The 24,369-nt window shown below is 35.6% G+C and overlaps 1 protein-coding gene across 3 annotated transcripts in view; it reads right to left on the reverse strand.

Moving 5' to 3' along the window:
• The window catches only part of ESYT2 (extended synaptotagmin 2), a 79,213-nt gene that overhangs the window by 9,117 nt on the left and 45,727 nt on the right, over nucleotides 1-24,369 (reverse strand). The window contains exons 7-17 of one of the 3 annotated variants that reach the window (XM_079301061.1): nucleotides 20,650-20,705; nucleotides 15,758-15,878; nucleotides 14,942-15,118; nucleotides 14,440-14,522; nucleotides 13,177-13,225; nucleotides 12,446-12,535; nucleotides 11,786-11,881; nucleotides 4,416-4,478; nucleotides 2,420-2,494; nucleotides 1,688-1,774; nucleotides 802-951 (exon numbers count right to left, since the gene is read on the reverse strand). In XM_079301061.1, the coding sequence (XP_079157187.1) occupies nucleotides 802-951; nucleotides 1,688-1,774; nucleotides 2,420-2,494; nucleotides 4,416-4,478; nucleotides 11,786-11,881; nucleotides 12,446-12,535; nucleotides 13,177-13,225; nucleotides 14,440-14,522; nucleotides 14,942-15,118; nucleotides 15,758-15,878; nucleotides 20,650-20,705 (1,047 nt within the window). Of the gene's footprint in view, nucleotides 1-801; nucleotides 952-1,687; nucleotides 1,775-2,419; nucleotides 2,495-4,415; nucleotides 4,479-8,848; nucleotides 8,951-11,785; nucleotides 11,882-12,445; nucleotides 12,536-13,176; nucleotides 13,226-14,439; nucleotides 14,523-14,941; nucleotides 15,119-15,757; nucleotides 15,879-20,649; nucleotides 20,706-24,369 lie in introns of all 3 variants that reach the window. The other 2 variants (XM_079301060.1, XM_079301062.1) reach the window with 2 other exon arrangements.

Genomic DNA, 24,369 nt, shown 5'->3' on the forward strand with positions numbered 1-24,369 from the left:
ATGTGAAATTCTCCATTCATTAAGAACTATTCTCCTCATTATTCCCTTCCCATATTCTAAGCACTTCTGGGTGTAAGTCCTATTTATTTGGCAGCTCTAGTCATCTGGATAGATCTTCTTCAATTTTTTTTTTCTACTCTTTTGAAATTTGATTTTACATCACAATTTTTTCTCATTAATTATCCTTACTTTCTCTTTTATAGGTTACTTTATTAATGACATGTAAGCAACAAAGTGCTTTGGAAAGAAAAATAACAGAAGTTTGACAGCATTTGCAATGAGATGTAGTACCTTGTTAAATCAAATAATTTAGACAGGGAAAAAAAAACAAACTTTCAGGTATGCAAGTTTTGTTTTCAAAACTCCAATATGCTTGAAAGCTGGTTTGAATTTACTATGCAGGTACTTCCTTTCCTTATACACTTTATTTTTTAAAACCATCAGAACCTCAGTTCCATTTCTAGATAAAGGCTACTTCATTGATCTGTAGCCCATGGAATTCAAAGAGATCTGAAGGAATTCAGATTCCAAACATGATTTCCAAATCTAAAGCCACAGGGAACCTCAAGTTTTAATTAATGCAGGTGACTATTGTTTCATTTTGAGAACAATACAGTTTTCAAATGGATTATATTTAAATTAGAGGCTGTCTCAGTGTACTGATAGGTGTGCATGACCAAGGACACTTGGCAGGTGACATCAAAGGAAATGTACTGGCTTCTTCAAAAGCTGCCAGACCAGGAGTCACCACAGCCCTAAACAGGCTTTCAGATATTTACAAGGGGAAAGGTTTCAGAGTACCCTGAGTGCAATCTTCATGTTTATAGTGCTGTTGGGACCAGAGTTGCTCAGGTGGAACCGTTGATGCATAGTTAAATCTTCACTCTCTAGCAGCTGACTTAGAGGCAGCTTGAAGTTCCCCAAAGAACACTGGTGTTGTTCATCCCTCACCTGAAGGAACACAGAAATTAAGTCACTTTATATAATTTGCTTTGTAAGAATTCAAACAAGGAAATTACATTTTTATTTCAAAACAAAAAAAGCTAACAATATTGAAAGTAGTTTGTTCTTAAACCAAGATTCACTGATTTTAAGATTACTTTTCATTGAAGGAGGCAAAAACAAATATACTCAATGCCTCATTTCTTCAACCTTGCCTTCTACAGCAAAAGTAATACAGAAAAGTAACCAACACATCTACATCTACCAAACCCTTGATCAAAGTATCTCCATGGTTTCCAAACTGTCCATATGAAAATGAATTCCTACAGCTATTAGAGGAAGAGTGGCTAAGACTGTCCTCAATTACAGTTCAGTCTCTTAGAACTATGTCAACATGCATATGGACATGTCAACAGCATAAAGGGATACAGTATTTGGATAAAGTGAATACTTTCCTAGATATGAGAAAGATTCCTAGTTCCAAACTGGTACACCAAATTTTTTTTAAATTAGAAAAGACAACCATTAACTATCTTATTCATGTGAGAGCCTGGTTCTAGTTTTTCTTTCTTTTAGTAGCAAATGGAAATAAAGTATTTTTTTTAGACCAGACAATGACATTTTTAAGTATAATTTTAATGGTGTTCACATTATATTCAGTCTCCCTTCATAACAGCCCTTAATGTGTGAATGCTACTACTGCAACATCTTGAAAAGAAAGGTATCAAAGAGAGTAAGAACATACCTCAACTTCAAGATCTTGTCTTCTGGGATTGTGTACAAAGAAAGTAAAGTTTTCCTCCCAGACTGGTTCATTGGTCTTGTATCTAATCTGAAGTTAAGAAAAATGGAAGTATACAAATTATAAAACAGTTTGTCTAATAGAGGTGGTGTCAAGAGATGAGCACATTTTTCATTTTGGCATTTTATTTGTGTAGAGAAGGGCAGCAAGGCTTGGGAAGGGTCTAGAAAATAAGTTTGATGAGGAACAGCTGAGGGAGCTGGGGTTGTTTAGTCTGGAGGAGGCTCAGGGGGAACCTTATTGCTCCCTGCAACTCTCTGAGAGGAAGCTGCCTGAAAGGAGGCTGTAGCCAGGTGGGGGTCAGCCTCTTCTCCCAGGCAACCTGTGACAGGACACAAGGACACAGTCTTAAACTGCACCAGGGCAAGTTTAGGCCAGACATTAGAAAAAAAATCTTCACAGAAATAGTGATTGGGCACTGGAATTGGCTGCCCAGGAAAGTGGTGGAGTCACCATCCCTGGAGGTGTTTAAGCAAAGACTGGATGTGGCACTTGGTGCCATGGTTTTGTTAATAAATTGGTTTTAGGTCATAGGTTGTAATTCTTGGCTGCTTGTTGCTAATTTCAGCTCTGGTGATAACTTAGTGTGTGTATATGGTTTGGTAGCCAAATGCCAAGCTCACAGACCTACCAAGTATGTGGAGACAGAGCCAGGTCTAAAGAGCAGGAACTTACCTTACTCTCCTGCGCCTTGTGTCCAACTGACAGCAGAACAAGTGGGTTGGGATTGCTGTTTATTTTCTTTCCTGACTGGTAAAGAAAAAGCAAAAACTTTGCCTTCAGAACAAAGCAAAACATCTCCTCTCTGAAACTTAATGTTCGCATCTTAAAAATACATATCATATGCATTCTACCACATGCTTCTCTATTATTCTCAGTATTTTATTCAGCTGGCTGGAATGGCAGACTGGAGAGTAGCTCGTGAACACATCAACATGAAGGCATCCAACTACCTAAATATGATGAAGCAAAATGCTGCTAATAAGCAGGAGTTTTAGACTTATTTCCATTTTCTTTAAATGAAACTGGTAAGATGCAAATTCTTATCTTTTAATGAGCATTACAATCCCCAAAGCTAATGAAGCATAGTTAAAACTGCAAAATGAATACTGCATGCAGATGGGAGATATAAAGAAAACACAAACTCAGTAACTTTATATACAGAACTATTAAACTGGATGTGGTATCCAATACTGATGTTCCTTACTTTTCAGTTTGGGGAGAAAGAATATGCACTATAATGTATGCGAGGGATATTTCTACAGTTTACCAAATACTCTTTATTAGAGAATCAATCATCTGCCATATCTGAGCCTTGCTCACCAGCTGTATAGCATTACATCAAACTGTGAAAACAAACATCAGTTTAGAAACAAATTATATATGCAAAGGAACATTTCAACTATATGTTTCTTTCGTGAATTTCAATTTAATATAACAAAAATTCAATTCGGAAAGAAAATTTAGACATGAAAGTTAATCATCTCAAGCAGGTGTTAATGCAGTTTAAAAAGCCTAGAAAATGTAGGATACATGGCTATTTTGAGATCTATGCTGTAGGAAAATCAGGTATATCAACAGGAAGTTAGTTAAAATCTTCTTAATGCATGTAAGGTCACAATTGCAACCAAGTGATTCAAATATTTTATATTTTTAAATTAAGAGAGTGCATCATTTAGATGTATTTTTTGATCTGAACTTACATTTTGTACATCATACTTCCACTAATAATTCTCAGCTTTAATGTGACATACTGCTTAGCACCATACTTTCCTTTAGAAATAAAGCTGTTAAGAAAGCACTCCTTTCTTGGATGAATGCTACCTTCTTTTTTTTTATTATTTCCAATAAAAAATATTTAGCTCTCAAATAAAACCCAATACAAAGGTTTACAGAACAGAAAGAAAGCCATATTACACTGCAACTGATGGTGTTTTAAAATGGTAGGTGAAATTATCTTTATTTTTTCTTTGTCCACAAAATGTGCCTGAAACTTTCTTCATAAAATGATGAAACTACAGGAGTTGACAAAAAGATCCTGTCACTTATGCTGATATGTAAACAGGAATAATTTTAATTCAAATGAAGCAGGTATCAATGTGCACACACACATGTAATGCACCTCTAACACCAGGTACTGGCAGACTTGTTGACAGCCCATTCAAGTCTGTCCCTTGATCAAATTACTCCAGCTCAGCATGTGGCTTAGCACTTTCCAAGTCTGCCTACCAAAAAGCTGGCCTAAATTTCTTTAGCAGTGATGTAAAAGATGTAAAACCTTCTAAAAACATCTATCAGAAACAGGGTTATTTCAAACCAATCATTCAGAGTTGAGTGATAAGGTTTCACTCAGTTTGTAAAAGATGGCTTAGCTTTCATGTCAGCTTCATTCTTTAGTCACTAGTACAAATGAGTTCCCAGCACTTTTCCCCAGTCTTCTCAAGCAGCCTGTACTCCACTAATCTGATCTAGAGTTCAAATTACCACAGACCACAGTATCTTAACAACATCCTGACATTGGCTTCTTGAAATCAAATGCAAGTAAAACAGAATTACACAAAGTGTATCTGGCAATAGAAATCCCATCCAGTGTTGGAAGTAGAGTGTTGCAGGCATTTGTGCATTTCCAATTACTCTTGTGACCTTAAATGGACAACTATATGAATGTTACCTTCAGGGCTTTCTGAACAGCAGCCTTCTTCAAGCCATCAGGGTTAAATTCTAATGGATTATTCTTTTAAGTCAGGAGAGAATGAACACAGGAAGGGTTAATAAGACATGCAATGAAGCAATTTCACTAGGTTAATAAATTATGACACAACAACATAGGACAAAGCAGGGGAAAAAAACAACCTAAAAAAATAAAACCAACATCTTTAAAACAAAACAATAAAGGACCACCACAACAACAAAAAGTCTGACAAAACTTTTTTTCCCTTCTCTTCTCTAGACATTTTCATTCTGCTTTTAAACTAATATACCCTATTTCAGTCTGCTTGTATTACTCTGATCTTTTTTTTTAATCCTAATAAGGATAATTCACAAAATATTTTTATTTAATGCCTGATGCCCTATGAACTACCTTCTGAATGAACCTTTTTAGAATTTGTTTGAGCGTATTTTCACAACCCAGAAGCTTTTCTGATGATAAGCATTTAGACAATGGAGTCTTTTTATGGGAAAAATTACAATATCTAATTGATAAGAATTTACATAATTATAAAAGTCAAAGTTCTTTAAGCCTCTTCAGAAAACTGATGCAAACACTGCATGCTAACTAGAATGAAGGTCTGCTACCTTACTCAGTTGAATGAAGGCATGCAAGTATACTAAAAATAGGAATTTAAACTGGCTTAGCAGGATCAAACCTCTGACTGCTTTCCATTAAATAAGGAAATTTTAGAAATTTATTTGAAGATTAATATGTTGTTATGTGACACAATAATGTCTAGGAAAATTCGAATTTAATTAATAAGAAATAATTTCAGGAAATAAGATTTGTAAATAAAACAGACTTCAAGTTAGTGTACTAATGGCTGGCTTTTTCTTCAGGGATACATTTTTGCTTCAAGGGAGAATTCTGTTTCAGAAGCTGTGGATGGCAGCAATAAAAAAAATATCACACAGTGGCCTTTTAAAATATTCTGGTTTATGAAGAGGAACTGATATTAATGCCTTGCCAAAGAAATGCCTTTCTGAAATGAAGATCTAAGTGACTAAAATTTGAGATTTAACTTTTATGCAGAAATACTATTTTACACTTTCTTTTGGGATGTCATATATTCCACTTGACCAAAATATTCCAAAGATTCTGGCATCCTGCTTCAAAAATTTCTATTTCAGAATGAACATACAATAGCTAGCACAAAATCACAGAATATTTTGAGTTGGAAACAACTCACAAGGAACATCAAGTCCAACTCTTAAACTTGAGAGAACCAGAAATAAAGTTTGACTACTTTTGTGGGGTATTTTTCTTGAACATTATCTTTCTTAAAATAAAATCAAGGAATTGTCCACAGTTATTTATCTGATGCATTAGGAATTTAGTACTGTACTTGCAGACCTTCAAAGGTGGAGACTGCACACTATGCCTAGCTGAAACTAATTGAAACTAACTATCCCTCATTGAAACTAATGCTTAACTGTTTCTCATTAGGAATTTTTAAATGCTTGACAGGTATGTTCTTTGCTGGAGTTTAAGCACTGTTCCCTATTTTAGGATGAAGATAAAATTGTCACTTTGTTTGTACTAGTTGTGGATTCCCCATCCCTGGTTCAAGGCCAGGTTGAATGGGGCTTTTGAGTAAACTGATCTAGGGGAAGGTGTCTGTCCATGGCAAGGGGGTTGCAAGGAGATGATCTTTAAGGTGCCAAACCTTTCTGTGGTTCCATGATTTATTTCCTAAGGCTGAACTCCCTTCCTCTGCTAGCCATGATTATTATCTCTCCCATCATCAGTGCTGTGCTCCAGATCTTAAGTTCCTACAGCCAAGATCAGGGCCTTAGCAACAGCTAAGCAGAACAAAAGGACTAGGCCATACATCTCACAGGCTGAATTCCTCTTTTCTACACAGATTACAGTGTTTTCTTCATAACAATATGACACAGCACGACTACAAATCTCTTTCTGTAGAAAGATCTATTTTCAGATCTCTTTCTTTCTATTTCCATCCCACATTTATAAGGATGCAATGATTTTCCTCTACAGAAAAGTACCTAATTCTATCAGGTGGCATCTACAACTTAACAAGATAATTTTGAATCTTAAATTGCCACTCAGCTTACTGGACTTTTTTTCCTTTCCATTTGCATCTTCATGTTCAATACAAATCCTTCCCCTCCTATATTATTTCAAAGAATTTTAGAAGTCATAACCAAACCTATGTGATCATACAGAAGGGCAGACAACCACTGACTCCTGGATATTGAACATATCTCAATTCCTCTGGAATCATAGCAAGGATAGGCCAAGAGGAACATCAGCTGGGGCAAATTAAGCCAAGCTTCAGGTTTCAAGGGAAGAAGCTGCACATCCATGAAGATGGTAGCTGAAAGGCTGGGAAGGACTCAGAGGAGAAAAGGGGGTGTCCAATCTAAAAAGGGAAGGTCTTGCTTTGGGTGACAAAATAGTCCTGGTATGGTTCTGAGTGTCTTTGCAGTTACAGGGAAAGAGGATGGGTTATCCAAGAAATATACTGATAATGACACAGTGGAATTCTCTAATAGCCAGTGACATTTACAGTAAATCCTAATAGCAAATGCATTAATTATACAAGTGAAAAACTGGTTTGTTATTCAGCCAGCTCCTGATTCAATATGCTTTGGCTATGACTCATAACTTCTTTTGATTCACTAAGTGTTGTTTGGGTATCTCTGAGTGCATCCTCACCGAATAACCAGAAGACTGTCACCACCTGTAAGAGCTAATTTTAAATATGAACAATTTATATATTACACAGACACCAAAACTGTTATGAACTATAGATTATCTTAAAACTAGTGTTACTTTTGGAAACTAACATAATTCTTACACCATAACTTCAGCTAAATCACATTTGAATGGGTAAATATCTTGATGTCACAAATCTAGATTTGCAGCAGTCAATAAACCCTCCAGAAAGCAGCAGAAAGCACTCAGGATTTTCCCCTCTCCATAGGAAGTGAGCTCCCTTTTTAACACTTCCCCAGTAACTCATGTTACATGTAGGTTATAGACTGAGCTTGCAGGAGTGAATGTTTGTGTAACAGCCCATGTTTAAGGATGCCCTGGGTTAAGTGCAGTTCTAGGCCTGCTTGCAACAAGATCAGCACCCAAGGTACTGCAGAGCCATGCAGTTCCCACTGCTGCAGAAGGGAATCCAGACCCAGCTTTTTTTGAACAGCTGCTGTTCCACTCTGACTCACAATTTGAATCAGGGATTTGTAAAGTTTTGTCTGATTTCTGAATAAATGCTCTATATAGACAACCTGTCTTAAGACAAAGATCCTAAGATCCACAAAAACAATCAGGGCTACATCCTTAATCCAGCATCTTGATTTAAAAAAAAATAATAATAACTTTAAAGATGTATCTGGCGAAGTATTTGTATAACTAAAAGAAACAGCAACTCCTTAACAGTTTAAACACTAAAATGATGAGATCATAGGTTGTAAATTGTCTTTCTCATTCATTAATTTTTATCAAGATTATGGAATGGTTATAACTTTTTAGATACTTTAAAATTAACCCCTACAGAGAAACTAACAGAAAGGGATTTACTGGGCTTTGGAAAGGTGTTGTAAAATCAAGGATTATGGTGTAGCCAGCCAATAACAAATTTATCTGCACAATCTCTGAAGACAAACCCACCTCTCTATGACAAAAAGATATTCTAAACAGATTCTCAGTCTTTTTGAAGATATCAAAGTTGTACTTCTAATTTAAGTGCAAAATACTCAAACACTCAGTTTTTAATAATTTTGTAATATTAAATTCAAGCAAAAAATATTACTTGGTAGTTAACCCTAGTCTGGATTCTACCAACTACAGATTAATTTGAAAAAAGAAAAGGAGCTTGGGAATTTGCAAAACAAGGAGCATCATGGAGTGAGATAGAATTTACAAGGGAATTTATAGTTTGGGAAGCAAAAAGAACTGCACCCATTTTTAAAGCAACTTGAACCAGTGTGGAGAGGCTGCAACTTCTTACAAACATTAAGTGCATCACCTTTTAAAGAAACTATGGGGATGTTGGTTGCAGTACTTATTATTTTAATTTCTTTGCAATAAAAGCCAAAAATTAACCAGCACACAGTGTGCTAGTATAGTATGCATTTTATTTCTCAATTAATCAGCAATTTAAATTTAATGTAAAGAACAACAAACTTATCTTGGGTTTTTATCATAAAAGGTTAATTACTTACCCAATTATATGCTGATCAATGAAATTTAAGTAGCCTTTAAAATGCAATAAAAATAGCACAAAAACAATGCACACTTGTTGAAACCATGCAGGAAAACAAATTGCATGCTCTCATTCCACTAGAGTGAGTGGCTTTAGTAGCACTAATCCACACTCTGGCAGAGAAAAGGTACAATACAAACAATACCAGAGAACTCACAAATAGTGCTCTATAGAGTGAGGTAGTGTTTTCACAAAAGACTAGTCCAGATGCTCTCCTCTCTTTTAAGTATCCACACCCAAAGTTTCCCTCGTAGATACTCTTAGGAAGATGGAAATGGAAGGAGAAAGCAGAGTGATGGGATTGTGGCAGAATGAATGCATAAGCAGCTTTACTACACAGAAAAGTTAAGGAAAATAGTCAAAGGATTCCAGAGTAAACAGCAGGTAACAAAAAGTAAATATTTGTCAGTATAAATAGTTTCATCCATTAAATGACTTTCTGTAAAACACAGCAAGATGGAATGATTTTTATAAATTTTATTTTCTTATTAATTATTTGAATATATTAACCCACTTTCCAGGCTCACTCTTGGCAGTTCAGATTTATATGGCAGATGCAACTAATGTTTACTAACTCAGAGACCAGCCTTCTACACTATTTCTATTTCTCTTCCAGATAACTCATCCCAGTATGCCAGAAAGTCACAACTATGATGCACCTGTGCAAAAGAAAGGCTTGTGTTGGGGTAACTCAGCACTGTAACTTGAACAAAACAAGGCTGAAGGTATGAGCTAAAATGTAGCAGTGATAAACATTCACTTAAGGCAACTTAAAAGGTAATAAAAAGTAATTATTCATGTAGAAAACATTTCACTGTAACTTTTAAAGTTGTGCACGACAGCTTTCAAGCTCTTAATAAGGGTCAGTGTAATCTTAACCCTTCATTCTCTTTGAATTCTCTCTTCTCCATAAATACAAGCAACACAAGAAATTAATTTGCTATTGCTCTACACAGCCCCTACCACTGAACTTGAGCAAAAATGAGAAACTGGCAAATTTCATGTTTAGTTTTGTAAATGTTGCTCCACATTAGAATCCTATGGCCATAAAAAAGCTCTAGTTATTTACAATTAACTGTAGTTCATGTAGAAGCTCCATGACATTGTCTTTCTAGAACATACAGGAACCTTTTCAGTCCTCCTGCATAAACAAAGTCTTGCCAGGGTATTTCCCCCCTGTTTGACATAACTGTGAAGTCTTTTGGTCTCTGGTTTTTGGAAAAGATTATTTAATACAGTATCATATAATTCTATTGTAGAAAACTTGTACATGGAATTTGCAATTGTTCCATGTTACTTTCTATTGTATTATTTTCAACACTGGAAAGAAAATTACTTGAAGTTAAATATTGAGTCATTTGTTGCAACTGCTTTTCTGGGCTGGTAGAAGAAGAAAAAAGTAAGAGGATTAAACAGGTCCCACACCATGACCATCATTCTCAACCCACCCAGGCAATTCTTGTACTGTAGACAGAATACCAGATGCAGCAACAGGAAATTTGGGATGCTGTTCCCAAATTTCCTAACTGGTCAGCTTTGTGCAAACAACTCCCCCTTTCTGTGCCCTAGAGTGTAGAGATCTACTGACTAAATGCACCAAAATTAAAATACTGTCTGCAAAAATAGGTAGAACTCAAGACTTGCAACCCAATCTTTCCAAAGGAGGGAGATAATAGTACAGAATGTTTGTTTAAAACAAAAAATTTAATTTATGACAAAGCCTCACAGTATTTGCTGGAGAATGTAACAGAGAATCAGAGCTGTATGGAAAAGACTGGAACTGGTGTAGGAGAGAACTTTACACCATCTATTTTAAATGAGAGGCTTTAGTGTATTTTACCAAACATATTAAATTTGTAGCTGTTTCAGTAAAATCCATTAGCTGAACAAGAAGATACATAAATTGGTTCAATTGAGTTGAGTACACAAAACAGATGGCAGACAGTGTTGCCTCTGTCTGTTGCAGTGCTCAGAAACTGATGCTAAGCACACCATAATTCTATTCTGTTCTGTTGCTGCTTACTCTGTACTGCAGTAATTTTAATTTTTTTTGCCAAGTTAGAGATTTTACCTGAATACAATATACAGTGAGGCTAAAAAGGTAACATGAGGATCTATTCCAAATGAGTCTCTTTAGCTTTCAAAATAGCCTAGAAATACTGCTTCCAACTCTGCTCTATACACCCTGGAACTGACATGAAATCACTAGTCAGCCATGTAAATTGTTTGGTCTACTAAAATTTCATTTGTTACCACTCTGCTTTAACTTAAACTTAAATTTCAGCAGACAAATCTGAAAGATGCATGCAAAAAAATCCAAAGCTTGAAAACTGTATTCTCTGATTTATATTTGAGTCATCACTTCCAGAACCTCTCATCTAATAGCAATGCTGAAAGCCAGCAAAACTCAGTTAAACTTCATGTATCTTTATGGTAGAGTTAAATTTGTTACTGCTATCAATTACAAGCAGGAACAGTACTTCATTAACCTGAAATAAACTCCAAAACAAGCTATTTCACAGTCCTAAAGGATAAATTCACAGAGTGAGAGAACATGATTTATTTTTGTGCTTTGCACAAGCAAATAAACCATCCTGCAAAAAACAATCTGATAGAAATCTTGTAAAAGTATTCTGGCACTGTAACATCATCTGCACAGTATTAATTTTATGATGAGGATTTCAGTACCTTCAAATCTCCAGCAATACCCTAAGCCAAAGCAAGCAAGTTTACCTGAACACAAGGAAGTGGGTTTTTTCCCAGTTAGTTCCTTAAAATTCCTCATGCTAATCCCATAGGATTTATGGAAAACATCATGTAATAAAACCATGCAGCCTTTCAAGTCCAGGAAAGGAGCATTCTTTAAAGAAAAACCATACTGATTAAAGAGTAATGTTTTAATAGATATATAGCTATAATACTATGCTACTAAAAATGTGGACCTTACATTACACGACTTGAAAGGAAAGGAATTATAGAGAAGATGGCAGAATGTGTGTTAGTAAAGCAGTGTGTGTCACACTACCAAGCAAGACATGCTGGGAGTACCCAAGGGACTCTGTGACAAAAGGGTGTCCATGAGAACATAACTTACAGGCAGATTTCTTGCTGAGTCCAAATACAGAATAAGCAATGCAGATGAAAGCCCATCATTAGCTTGGTCTTTATCAGCTCTAATGCTTGTGAGCACCTAAAACAAAAAACACACTGTAAGCCTTTCTGGAAACCAAATATTACTATTTCTGTACCATTTCTGGAAAAAAAAACAAAAACAAAAACAACCCAAACCATCTCCCAAAAAGGAAACATTCACAAATTCATAGCATGAAGCATAAAAAGAAGTTTTCAAGAATCATACAGACATTTTAAAACCATTTATGTGGAAATTTGCACCCCATTTCCTACTTATTTTTTTTTAATTGGACAAATTGCAAAATCATATCCACCTTTATCTCCTAGACCAATGAAATGTTAGCAGATATTCTTAAGCAGAAACATTAAGAGAAAAGAAAACCACAAAAGCATTTGAAAATCTCATGTAAACCATTGACACTTATGATTGGTTTGAGATTTCTAAAGACAGACAGCTTGGAATAATGCTTTATTATTCTAAAATAATTCTAAAATTACAGTTTCTCCAAATTCACAGCAGTTAGAAAACTGGTTATATACTTAACAAATAAACAAAAAAGTCAAAACAAAATAACCTCAAAGCAATTAATATTAGAATGATAGCAATGTGTCCCTTTAATACCTTGTCTAGGTTGTCAGCAGTTGGCATCAATGTGAGCCATTCCAGTTTTAAATGCAACTTTCCTTTGGACACTTCATCCAAAGTAAACCACTGAAAATTAAGCAAAGTAATGTGAAATAATCTGGCAAACAAATATATGATTGCAATTGGTTCTTTAGGACATTTAGGAAGCACTGAAGTCTACTAAGAATCTCTCAGATCTGAAGTCCACAACCTGAAAAGATCTGATCCATTAAAATGTCATATTTTACATAAAGTATTACATGACAGAATGATAAAACCACCTAGACAAACCTCTATGTCACATGATAAAAGCATCTCTAAAATACCAAGAAAAATCTTAAAGTTCTGTAAAGATGGTGTGGGAAAACCAACTCTGCACAACATTCCTATAAAATCTCTCTTACATATAGTACAAAAATTAGTCTGCCCAGCAAATAACTATTCTCTTGCAAAAAAACCTTTACACAAAATATCTAAGTTGCTATTTTTTGCATTTGCAAAGGAGTAACCTTAAAACTCCAAGACTGACAAAGAATGTCATCATTTTTCAGATGACACCAGTTTAGATATCTCTTAAACCAATGTACTGATCATCACAGCATCTATTTCTACAGCATTAAGGTTATTCTTGCACATACAGGAACTATGCCCACGAAAAAACAATGCAAGAACAACTACATGTACAACATATGGGCCTTTTTGACCCAAAACTCACTGAACTTGCTTACCTCATCTAGAAGACGCTCCTTTTCAACTTCAATTAAATCAATCATCAAACTAGAAAAATGGAGAAAAAAAAGTAGCACTTTAGTCAAGAAACAAAAGATCTAGAACAGAACTCAAGTACCACCGTGTCTGCTGAGTATTCACTGAGATCAAAACAGCAGAATACTATTCTTTTGGCACCACAGAAAGGAAGAAGCATGGAATGAAATGGCTGAGCAAAGATGAGTGCAGGATAACAGAAAAATGCCAACATGGGAGCCCAGCTTGTAGCTGTGAGGGCAACTGGCACAATATAATTCACATATATATGACTCAACTCTCAAAACAGAGAGCACATCCAAACTACCCACTGGAAATAGCACCTGGACATAGGCTATGACCAAACTCATGCTTTGGCAGTGTCTGGGAGAGTTCCAGTTCACACAAGCTAAAAATGTAGCAGGGCATGAATCTGCTAAAAATTAAACAGAGCAGACAGCTGCATGCCAGTGCATGAACATTTGTCTGGCCTTTTATTCTACTAGTACTGATATACACATTATGTCACTTCCTCCCATCATCACTTAAGTTTAAGATCAGGGAAGTGCAAGGAAAAGAAGGCTTTGAACTACCTACTTCTTTATTTTAATGAGAAGTAGGTACTATTGCTCCTGGTAATAGAGAAGTAGCTGGAAAGGCAAGGAAGCTCTACTCTGTATGTAAAGTTCCAAAACTGCAAGAAATAAAGGTGATAAATTAATGAAGGAAGAAGCTGGCAAAAACCCTGAAATGTTTCTGGGTTAACACCCATGGAGCCAAAGAGTGAGTCATGTTTGTGAAAGCATTACAGTAAAACTTTTTCTTTAATCAAATAGTTAAGATCAGCTCTTAAGAGGAAAATAAACTCGAGACAGTCATTTAGAAGCTATGAAGATGAAGAAGATACAGAGTTATAAAATTATATTAACTTTGCCTGAAGAAAGAATTAAGACTTACTGCCAGTTCACAAACATTAAAGAAGTTAGGCCACAATTCTGAGTACCCACAATACTCACCTATTTTTTTCAAAAAAGATGTAAACATCCATATACACACCCAAGCACATTTTCATATAAATGTGTTTACATATATGAAGTAGTTAGGGAATTCCTTACTACCAAGATAATTGATTTATAAATACAACTAGATACTAGAACAACTGCAATTAAATTAAAATAATAATTGAAGAAAAATTACAATATTTCATCTCTTTCAATACCTAAAAACATATTCTCCAGAACATTTACCTTCCCAGGAAGTCATCTTTATCTGGATCTTCATCAAAGAGCTCAATCTCTAGCTCTTGTCCTGGATGTTCATACACTAAGGCCTGAAAGTTCAGTGAGAGGGCATTATCAGTAAAACTGACAAGCTTGGTTAAATGGCATAATAACAGTAAAAAGCTGAGCTGCAATACCTTTGTATAATAAAATACATCAGTAAGCAAATGCTCTAAAAAATTCCAATTTAATAAATACTGCAATTTTAATTTTAACTGCTTTTCAGACAAATCTGTCAATGTTGGCTCTAAAAGCCCAAAGTACTTTTTCAGAATTAATGATGCTCAGTCAAGATAAAAATAAGTAACTATGTAAATCAAGGGAGAGTTTCTGTTTTGTTACAGAACTTTGGGTTTCTAGAGGGAGACATCAAGAAGCTTCTTAAGGAAACCCCCAAAATAACCTCTTTAACAAAAGAGAATATTTCTTCTTTTGTTTCTTCCATACAAGGTATTTTTATTTGTTATACCTCATAAACCTCATTCCATTTTGGATTGAGATTTTCTTTGATGACCTTGCTTTGGAAAATCTGGTTGCCCACACGGATGATTCCATAAGGATCTGACTTTCCTTTGACAATCCCTTTTAGGTAAGTATCTTTACCCTCTAGATCCTGAGCTTCAATAAAGTGTATCCTCAGAACACCCTGAAAAAAGAAAAGATGAGTTTGTATAGTAATCTCAAAGCTTCCATGTCATCACAATTTACACAACAGATGTTTTAGAATTTCCATTGCCATTTCCTTAACATGAAGCTTATTTTGGACATACTGTAAATAGAAGATATCAGTGTTGATCCACACACTCAACAGACCTAGCATTCAAGAGACTCCTGAAAAGAAAAACTGTCATCAATCATAAGAGACATGCCAGTTACATCAGGAAATACCAGGTTTCTGGAAATGAGTAGCAAAAAATAGCAACAACTGTTTAGTGAAGCACACTAATAGTAATTTTCCATGATAATATAAAACACATGCTACTTTATTTTTAATCTACACAGTTAAACTACATTGCAGCAATCTAGCAATTGTAAAAGTAATATGTTTAAGATTCCAACAAAATAGAATGAATAAATAAACCAATCAATCAAGCGTGGTGTTCTTTTGAAACATTAACTTCACAAGAATAATTTATAAATTTAATCCGTTATTAGCAGTGATTGAATTCACAGGAACTTGTACAATTGCAGCAACTGTATTTCAAAATGCACACAGATTGTCTTGAACAGTTACTACAGAAGAAAGTAAATGTCCAGTTATTACTGAAAACAGAAACCTGCTTACCTTTGGTATAGGAAACCGCAACTGAGCAATCTGCACTTCACTGACAAGGGGCACTGTGATTCTATTTGGAAGGACCAAGTAGTTGGATATTATATCCAATATTATTGTGTCTGATAAGCCACTGTTGGAGAAAAGAATCCTCAATTACTTTAAAAAAATATTTTGTTGCTTAACACCTAAATGAAGAAAATGTTTGCCTTTCTGGAGGAGTACAAGACACGTCTGTTCTGTAAATGTAAAGAAAGGATTCTTGCCCAAACAGCCACCAGATGGAAGCAGCTGACACTGAACAGCAGAAACCACAGGGACAAATATAAAGTTCCTATTTCTCTGCCACAGCCAAATTTCCCCCTCAGCCTTGCCTTTTAAAACCAGTCTGGGTAAAGGGTATTGCATAAGTTCTTTTGCCTCTAATGCACATAACCAAGCAGATGGTAACTGTTTATTTACTTTTGTATTTCAATAATGATTTATTTATCCTTGGAAGTTTGGCTAACCATTCCCATATTGTTTTGAAACCAGTTGTCCTCTTGAGCTGGGAGGACCTTCACTTAAACCATAGACACAGAGAACACAAGCTCATGGCTGAGTAAAATGTAGCCTAGGGAAGCAAAACAGGTTTTGTTCAGTGAAAAGGGAGTGGCAGTGCAACCACACTGGTAATGAATCACATAAAACCCAACCCCACACCCCTCCATAAACACAGAGAAGAGAACTATTTCCTAAGCTACAAGATCACCCAGCTCAGGTCTGAACTGACAATAAATGCTTGTCACTGGTTACACACATTACCTTCACAGGCAAAAGGCAGAACACAGAACACAAGTTCAGGACATCTCAGGAAGATGTACAAAGGTTCAGAGAGGTAATTACAATACTTCAGATTCTCTGAACTGCAGAGGTGCATTCTCACTAAAGCTGGTTGAGCTGCAATTTCTCCTCCTAAATACACTCCATTATTTCCTTTTTACAGTCTTTGTAAAATCAAGCTGCAGATGTTTGATTACTTTGAGCATTTTTTGGATGAAGCAGTTGTGTGTCAGCACCTTGTGAAGTTTTTCTAAGACTCAATCTAAAGCTGGAAATAACTCTGACTCAGGAGTTAGCATATAAAAACACAAAAGCTGCAGTGAAATGTGATACGTGCTAGAGTTTCATTAGGAAAGGAAATGTATGGTGAGCAATTAACATTACACTAGAGATGGGCAACAGAATGAACCCATTAAATACAATCTGGCCTACTAGAAATGCACATTGACTTTCATGCAGAAATTTGCAACCTGACAGCCTGCATCCCCTTGGCTGCCCACTCCCACTGTAGATCCAGGTAACTACAATACATGATGGAACACGGCTGACTTATAAATAGCACTCAGAACAACAGGAACAGAAGGAGCTCAAGGCTGCATCAAAATCAATGGACAGCTCTGCACAGACCTCTGGTTAGAAAGAAGAAACAGTGGATAATGTTAAGATATTGCTCAGAGGAAAAAAGTTTCCTCTCTGCTTCTGTGAATGAATTCACATCTGCCTTGAAGTCCTCCTTCTCCTCCCCTTAATGCAGAGCTTATCCAATCACATTTACAGAGACTGATTCTATATGAACCATAGAAATTCAGTTTCAATAATGCTTAAGATAAATGCTACAAGATAATCAAGTTCTCTGAAGAGTAGCTTCACTTTAGCCATCATTTAACATATTGCTTTTCAAACTTTATATATATGTATAGTTTCATTTTGACAAACATCTAGCTTTCAATTTATGTATGTAATTTATATAAACCCTCTGAAATGAGCCAAGAAAGTAAAATTCATTATTTTGTTAAGAGTTGACAAAAAATTGAAGATAAACATCGCAACCAGTCTTAACATTAAAAGAAAAAGAAAAACCAAACTGAAGCTGAGGTGATGGTAACTACAAAAGTAACAATCACACTTTTCAAAATACAAGTCTAATGACAAAACTCTAATATAGAGATCAGGTAAGCTTTTATGTTCCTGCTTTTGTTAGTGTCCCTACTTGGCAAGAAGAGAAAGCTCTGCCTTTATGCTCAGTTCCTTAAGAACAGATGACTAATGGAGAAAACCAAGTGACCTGGGTTGCAGAAAGCAAAGGAGCAGTGCAAGGAGAGCAATGCAACCAGAGCTGCCTCAAAAGAAATGCTGCCCTGCTCTTCTCTAGTGTTTCCTTAAAATCACAGACTTTATGGCACAAATAAACCTACTCTAGACTAGCATAAGGTTCAGAGACTGACTAATATTCAAATAGAGCTACAGCAAATCTCCTTAAAAAAGAGAAAGAAACACAGCCCAAGCACTGGGACGGCTTAAAATCCTTTTTGCCAGAGCCAAACCCCAGCTCTGATTCCAGAGGTCAGTCCCATAATTTTATCCCAACATTACTACTTGAATTTCACTAAAACATCTGAGGAAAATGGGGCAACATTAATGAAGTTTAACCAAGTTTTACACAGAGAAACTGGACTCCTAGAAGGTAGCAGATACCCTAACTTCAAATATAGGGAGCTGAAAAAGAACACTGAAGATTATGTGCAACTAATTAATGAATTAAATGAATTGTAAAACAACATGATGCTTTCAAGCTGTTTAAATCTCATCTTGTATTAGCCAGCTGGGGCAGTCTCAGAAGCAAAGTATTCTTCACTAATACAAGGCAAAAATGACAATATTTTACATGTTTTGTTATCTAAAGTAAGTGGACTGATCTATGAAAAACAGACACAAAACACTGTAAGCAACAGGGAAAGATGCATTAATATAAACCTCTTATGTTGATGCATCATTAAGAAACAGCTTTCTAAGATCATAAAATTTTAGTTAATGGTTCTATGTACAATTATTTTTTCATTTCAAAACATGAAAGAAGTATGCAATGTTTCATATAGTTTATTAGACCGTCTTCAAAAGCTCAATTTCATTGCAGAAAAGTAATTGTTAGCTGCCTACTCTTTTGTATTGCTCTCTACTTAATTTTTATCAATTTTTATCAGTGGTGTATTTTTCCTGTGCTGTCTTTATTCCTAGTGCAGAGACAGCACATTTCTGACTGCATAGAGTGTTTTCACTGTATCTCATGCAACCCCAACCCATCAACCACATCCCCTCCTGAAATATTTGAGTATTCTCCCAGCCTGGTTCCTCCTCACACAGAGATTTTAATTCCTCTTCTCACAAGCTACACTAATGATGGAATATAAATTACTTGTGTGTCCTTCTCCTTGTGGAGTCATATAGGAAAAGCAATGAAAACTGCTGACAGCTGACAGGGAAGCTTCCAGCAGCTAATGCTCAAATTCAATTAGTAGAAGACATTTGCAAACAGTACAAATAAGCAGTTTAGTGTGCAGCCAACAGCCACAGGACTAAAAAGGCACCTGTGGTGGCAGCAATCTCTTGTTCATCATTGTTTATAACAACTACAATATGTCAAGTTGTCAGACCAAAATACACAACTTATCTATACAGATAAGAAAAACAAATACAGCACTAAAGAAACCTCTTGGCAAGGCAGAGCATGAGTCACCTCAGCTACAGTTACTATAGAAACTATACCAGGTCTGGATGGCACTGGTTTGAGAATATGTGGCCAAGTTTGGTTGCTCTGGAAACCATAAACTTTGAGACAGTTAGTAAGCGAGACTTTGTTTACATCTGAGGTTTTGTGCTTGCAGTCAGGCAAATATATAGCAGGATGTGAGTCTCAGGAGCCTAGTAAAGTTAATTACTAAATGTAAATTTAGTCATGTTATATCAAAAGAGAGAATTATTACTCAGGAGCTGTATTTTGGAAGCCATTTTCTCTCACCCATCAAGAAAACCTCTTTCCTCAGAGACACTCTTAAGCAGGCTTGAAACATGAGCAATTCTTGCAGCCATTAACCTACTTAATGCAAGTTCTAATTTCCAACTGCTCAACTGGGATTCCATGCAGTGGCTTCATCTGTCTAAGGAAAGCAAAACTCACTTCAGTCATGCAATTGATTATTAAGGGATTAATTTAATACCTAAATTCAAACTCCTGTTTTGAAACAATTAAAAAAAAAAAATCTGGAGCCAGCCAACTGTTTAGAGTATGGGATCTAACAAAAGGGGTAGTCACAAAATCCAAGTGTGTATCAGATCCACCATTATCTCCTTTGCCACTGTCACCATATTAAAAAGCCCCTGGATAACTATTAAAACCTGATAAATATGAATATATTCATGGATTTAACTTTATTATGTTTGTAATGATTCAAAGCAGCCTGATTTGCACCTCTATTGATGCTTTTTAATTTGAGATTTTATCATGTGGTATTAAGAAAAGCTCTGAATAAACTAAGCTATTTTATAGCTATGTACAATCAATATTCTTGCTACTCCACTTGATCTTCACATAATAAACTGAAAGCTCTTAAAGTAAGCACTTGAAGATATCAGAAACTTTATTTAATTTGAATAGTCTTAAGGTATTTCTAACTACCTTTACACAAGCAAAGAGAGATGGATTGGCATACAAAGCCAAGAACCAAGATGTCATGAACCCACTGGCATGAAAGGAAGGCTCTGTGTCTTTCTGCTGTCATAGGAGATACCAGATAGAAAATTCACAAGACTCTGGAAATCTGGAAAGGCTGAGAAGACTAAAAGAAGTACATTACAAATTATAGTTTCAAAGTATTTTTAACAAGACCTACTAGATATACTTATGGCATACTTTGACTTGTGGTGAAATCACTTCCTTCTGCAAATTGAGTAACTTCATAGAATTCTACATTAAGAGAGAACTGCTCAGAGTCATCTAAACCAAAAACTGTTCCATTGATGGTCTTGAGATTTTCTAGGCTGCAGTGGGGTGCAGATATATCAAACACTGCTTTATGTATACTCACTTCAGTCCTGGAACATCCAGAAGATTGGTCAGCCCAGTCCAGTTAATTTCCAAAAGCTGTGAATTACAGAGAAAGGGGGGTGGGGTGGGGGTGGGGGAATGAAAGGAAAAAAACAAAACCAAAAGCAGTTTAGAATTCATAACACTGAGGAAATAAACACAATTGTTACAGATTTTGATCAGTGGAGAATTAAACAGTTTCCAGGCTTTTCTTAAACAAACAAACAAAACAACCCTCTTCCATTTTTAAGAATTTTTAGACACATTTTTAAAAAGTTCTAAAAAGTTTCACCATTCTCTTATCCTCTCTTCCACCATTCATATAGATACACACCCCCCAATATACACAAATACACAATATCTACTCTGTACAACCCATACAGAAAATGAAACGTGTTTCTATTTTCTGGATAAATACTTCTGGAGTCACTATAGACCTGTTACAGATGAATAATCATTAACATCAATTTGCAAATTATAATAAACTGACAAGGAATCCCACGTGAGAGAATGAAGAATTGGGATTAAGATGATGGCAGGAAGATATGATAACAGCTTGCAAACAGAGAGGCTGTTTTCAAGGAACAAGTTAATTCCATCACTGAAAAAGAAGAAAGTATTAACAGGATTAAGTATCAAAGCAAGAAATAATTAGAAGAGATAACTCATCATTAGATCATGCATACCTTCTTCACTGAAAATCTCAGCAGAATCTTATGCTACTAAAGGTACCTATTCTGTTTTAGGATTGCTGGCATTAAAAACTAATTTAAAACATCCTTTTTGATCCTGTAATATTCTAATTCTATACAACAAAACCAACAGACCTGAGTTCCCATGGCTCCCTCTATTTATTGAATGATTTCTCTTGAGACTTCACAGAACTTAACAGAATATTTAAGTAACAAATCCAAACCCACTGAGTTACCACCATGTTTCCAAATCCAATTCCATGTTTCCAACTCACCCAATCAAAGTGTAACTGCATGAGAAAAGGATTTTGATATTTCTCAGTTATGAAACTAATTGTGGTGGTTCAGCTAAATGCTAAAACAAAACAATAAATCTCTACAAGAACAAATGTTCTTTATATTTTCACAAACAGACGAGAATTATCACCCTACCCCCACTTTCTTTTTTAAAAATAGCACATACCATTCTTTTATAAAGGATCTATTAATAGTTTAATTAGTGATTTCCTTTGTGAATACTTCCAGTAAAGACAACACATAATAGATTTACTGATAGGCAGCATTGTTACTAATATACTTTTGTAATGGTGGCAAATATTTCAACAATGTTACCTATGAATAACATTACCAGGCCTGCAACAAACAATTAAGAAGAAAAAAAGATCATTATCCTTTCAATGAAAAAAAAAAAAAATAACATGTAATAACCACATACTCCAGAAAGAAAGGCAAGACATATATCATGGGATGTACTGCCAGATTCTACATGAGCTACCACAATGCCCTTGCCACAAACAGGACTCAGGCTATCCTGGGCATCATGAAGTTGATTAAGGGACTGCAGAAAGATGCCATGAGAGATATTCATCACCTTCCTTATTTTTGTGGCCCTTCACTATTCCAGCATGACCCTGTCTCTGTTGTACTGGAGAACCTCACACTGCTGTGGAAAAAGAAAAAATTTCCCTCCACCATCTGGCAATGCTTCTCCTAAAGCAGCCCAAGATGCTGTTGGCTTTCTTTGTCATAAGTGCACATTTCTGACTTCTCTCCCCCTTTCTGTCCAACTGAACAGCCCGTATCTTTTTCAGCAAAGCTGCTTTCCAGCCAGTCAGCCCCTAGCCTGTCCTGGGAAGCAGGGTTATTCCTTTCTAGGAACAAGACTTTACATTTCCATTTGTTGAACTTCATGAGATTCCTGTTGGCACATTTCTCCAGCTTGTCAAGGTCCCTCTAAGGAGCAGTACAACTACCAGTGCAACAAGCACTCCTTCCAGCTGAACAGTGCAGCTCAGGCTCTGCTGGCCTGGATGCTCCCAGGCCCTCCTCTGCTGCACTGACCCCAAATCTGTCCCACAGCTGCAAATCTGTAAATAGGGTAGGAATCATCTTCCTTGTGGCAGAAAATTTCCATTTCCCCCACCATGGAATAATTCCACCCAGTAGTTTCACCAGAAAGTCAGAGATTCTGTTTCAGATGGCTCCTCTCTACAGAGAGCCATGCTATGTGAGGGAAACTAAATTCAGACTAAGCCATCTACCTGATCATATACATTTGTTATGCATGAAACCAGACTATGAGAATCTACAGTGAAAAAAATTCTTCAGTAGTTTTACAGAGATTGCTGACTTGATTGAATCCTTCTCTAGGTGAAAGCACAAAGCTGTCATTGGCTGCAAGACCATTTTGTATTCAATGTCATTTGTAAAGTACCTCATTTACAATAGCTTTGTCCACTTTCTATTAGAGTACTAGCAGGATTATTTTAGTGAGAAAAGGTTAATACTCACACTTTAGTAAGAAAAGGTTAATAAATCTATTTATGGAATACCAGCAAGGCGAAATGGTAGTAATACCTTCCAAAAGAGAATAAATTCCTAGGTACAACCCATAGTGTATACTGAACATTCTTTTTTTTTAATTTTTTGAGGTGCTGTAGGTTTTTTTTCTGCACAATTATCAATTTAAAGCTGAGATTTTTAATTTCCAAATGTAAAAAACCCTTGTTGAAAACAATTTGTTATAAAATGGGTTATTTTACATTGGTATGTAAGATTTAGTTGTACAGTTCTATAAAAACAAATTATGAGCTAGAACACAGAACCTTTACACTAAGATAATTTCAGTACATTGTTCTTTGAAAATTAAATGTGCAAGTTATTAGTATATGTTCTCAAATCTCCTCATCTTAAATTTGAAAAAGAAAAGCTAAGAAATACAAAATTGAACCAGGATGAAAAGTCCAACTTAGTGTGCGTAATTTCAGTTTCATACTACTTCCTCAATCATGCAAACCCACAGATGTTTAAGTAATATTGCAAACAAGTAACTTGGTAGTAGCTGATAAGACTAACCACAATTTGAGTATTCAGACTAATTCTCTTGTTCTAATCACAAGTTTTGACTGTACATTATGAGATACTTTAAAAAAATCAATGCAGTCTGCCAAGTTTCTAGAAGAAGTAATTTTATAGTGTTTTAGGATAAAGAACCCAGTTTATTACATGGTTTATTTACTCATAGGCAAAACAGAATGGACACCACAAATATCTTTCAAAAGTGGTCCCTATCCTGAGGTGATCATACCTGCATCCTGTATTTAATAGTTTAATATAATGATGTTTTCAGATTAAATAGCAAATGAGAAAATATTTGCATTTCCTTTTGTTTTCATATTTTGTTCAGTATATTGCATACAGCAATTAACACAGCAAGCCCTGTCTCCTAAACAGACTTACTGAATAAATGCATTGAGCAACACAGCACATGTCGAAATTCAACATTGAGAAACATCTCCTGCATTGGACTGGAACATTTATCACAGTGGTTTCTGTATTAACTGCCACAGCCCAAAAGAAAACCAAGAACAACCTAAAAGATCCCACTGAGAACTGACACTTGCCATTGATGTGACTAAAAAGCATTTCTAAAGGTTGCAACACAGCCTATGAAACACAAACATGGCTTATGGTACAACCTTACTGTCAATATTTTGATTATTACATACCTCTGCTAAAAAACAAGCCTA

The sequence above is a fragment of the Erithacus rubecula genome, assembly GCF_903797595.1.
Source record: "Erithacus rubecula genome assembly, chromosome: 3".
In the NCBI taxonomy this organism is placed as follows: domain Eukaryota; kingdom Metazoa; phylum Chordata; class Aves; order Passeriformes; family Muscicapidae; genus Erithacus; species Erithacus rubecula.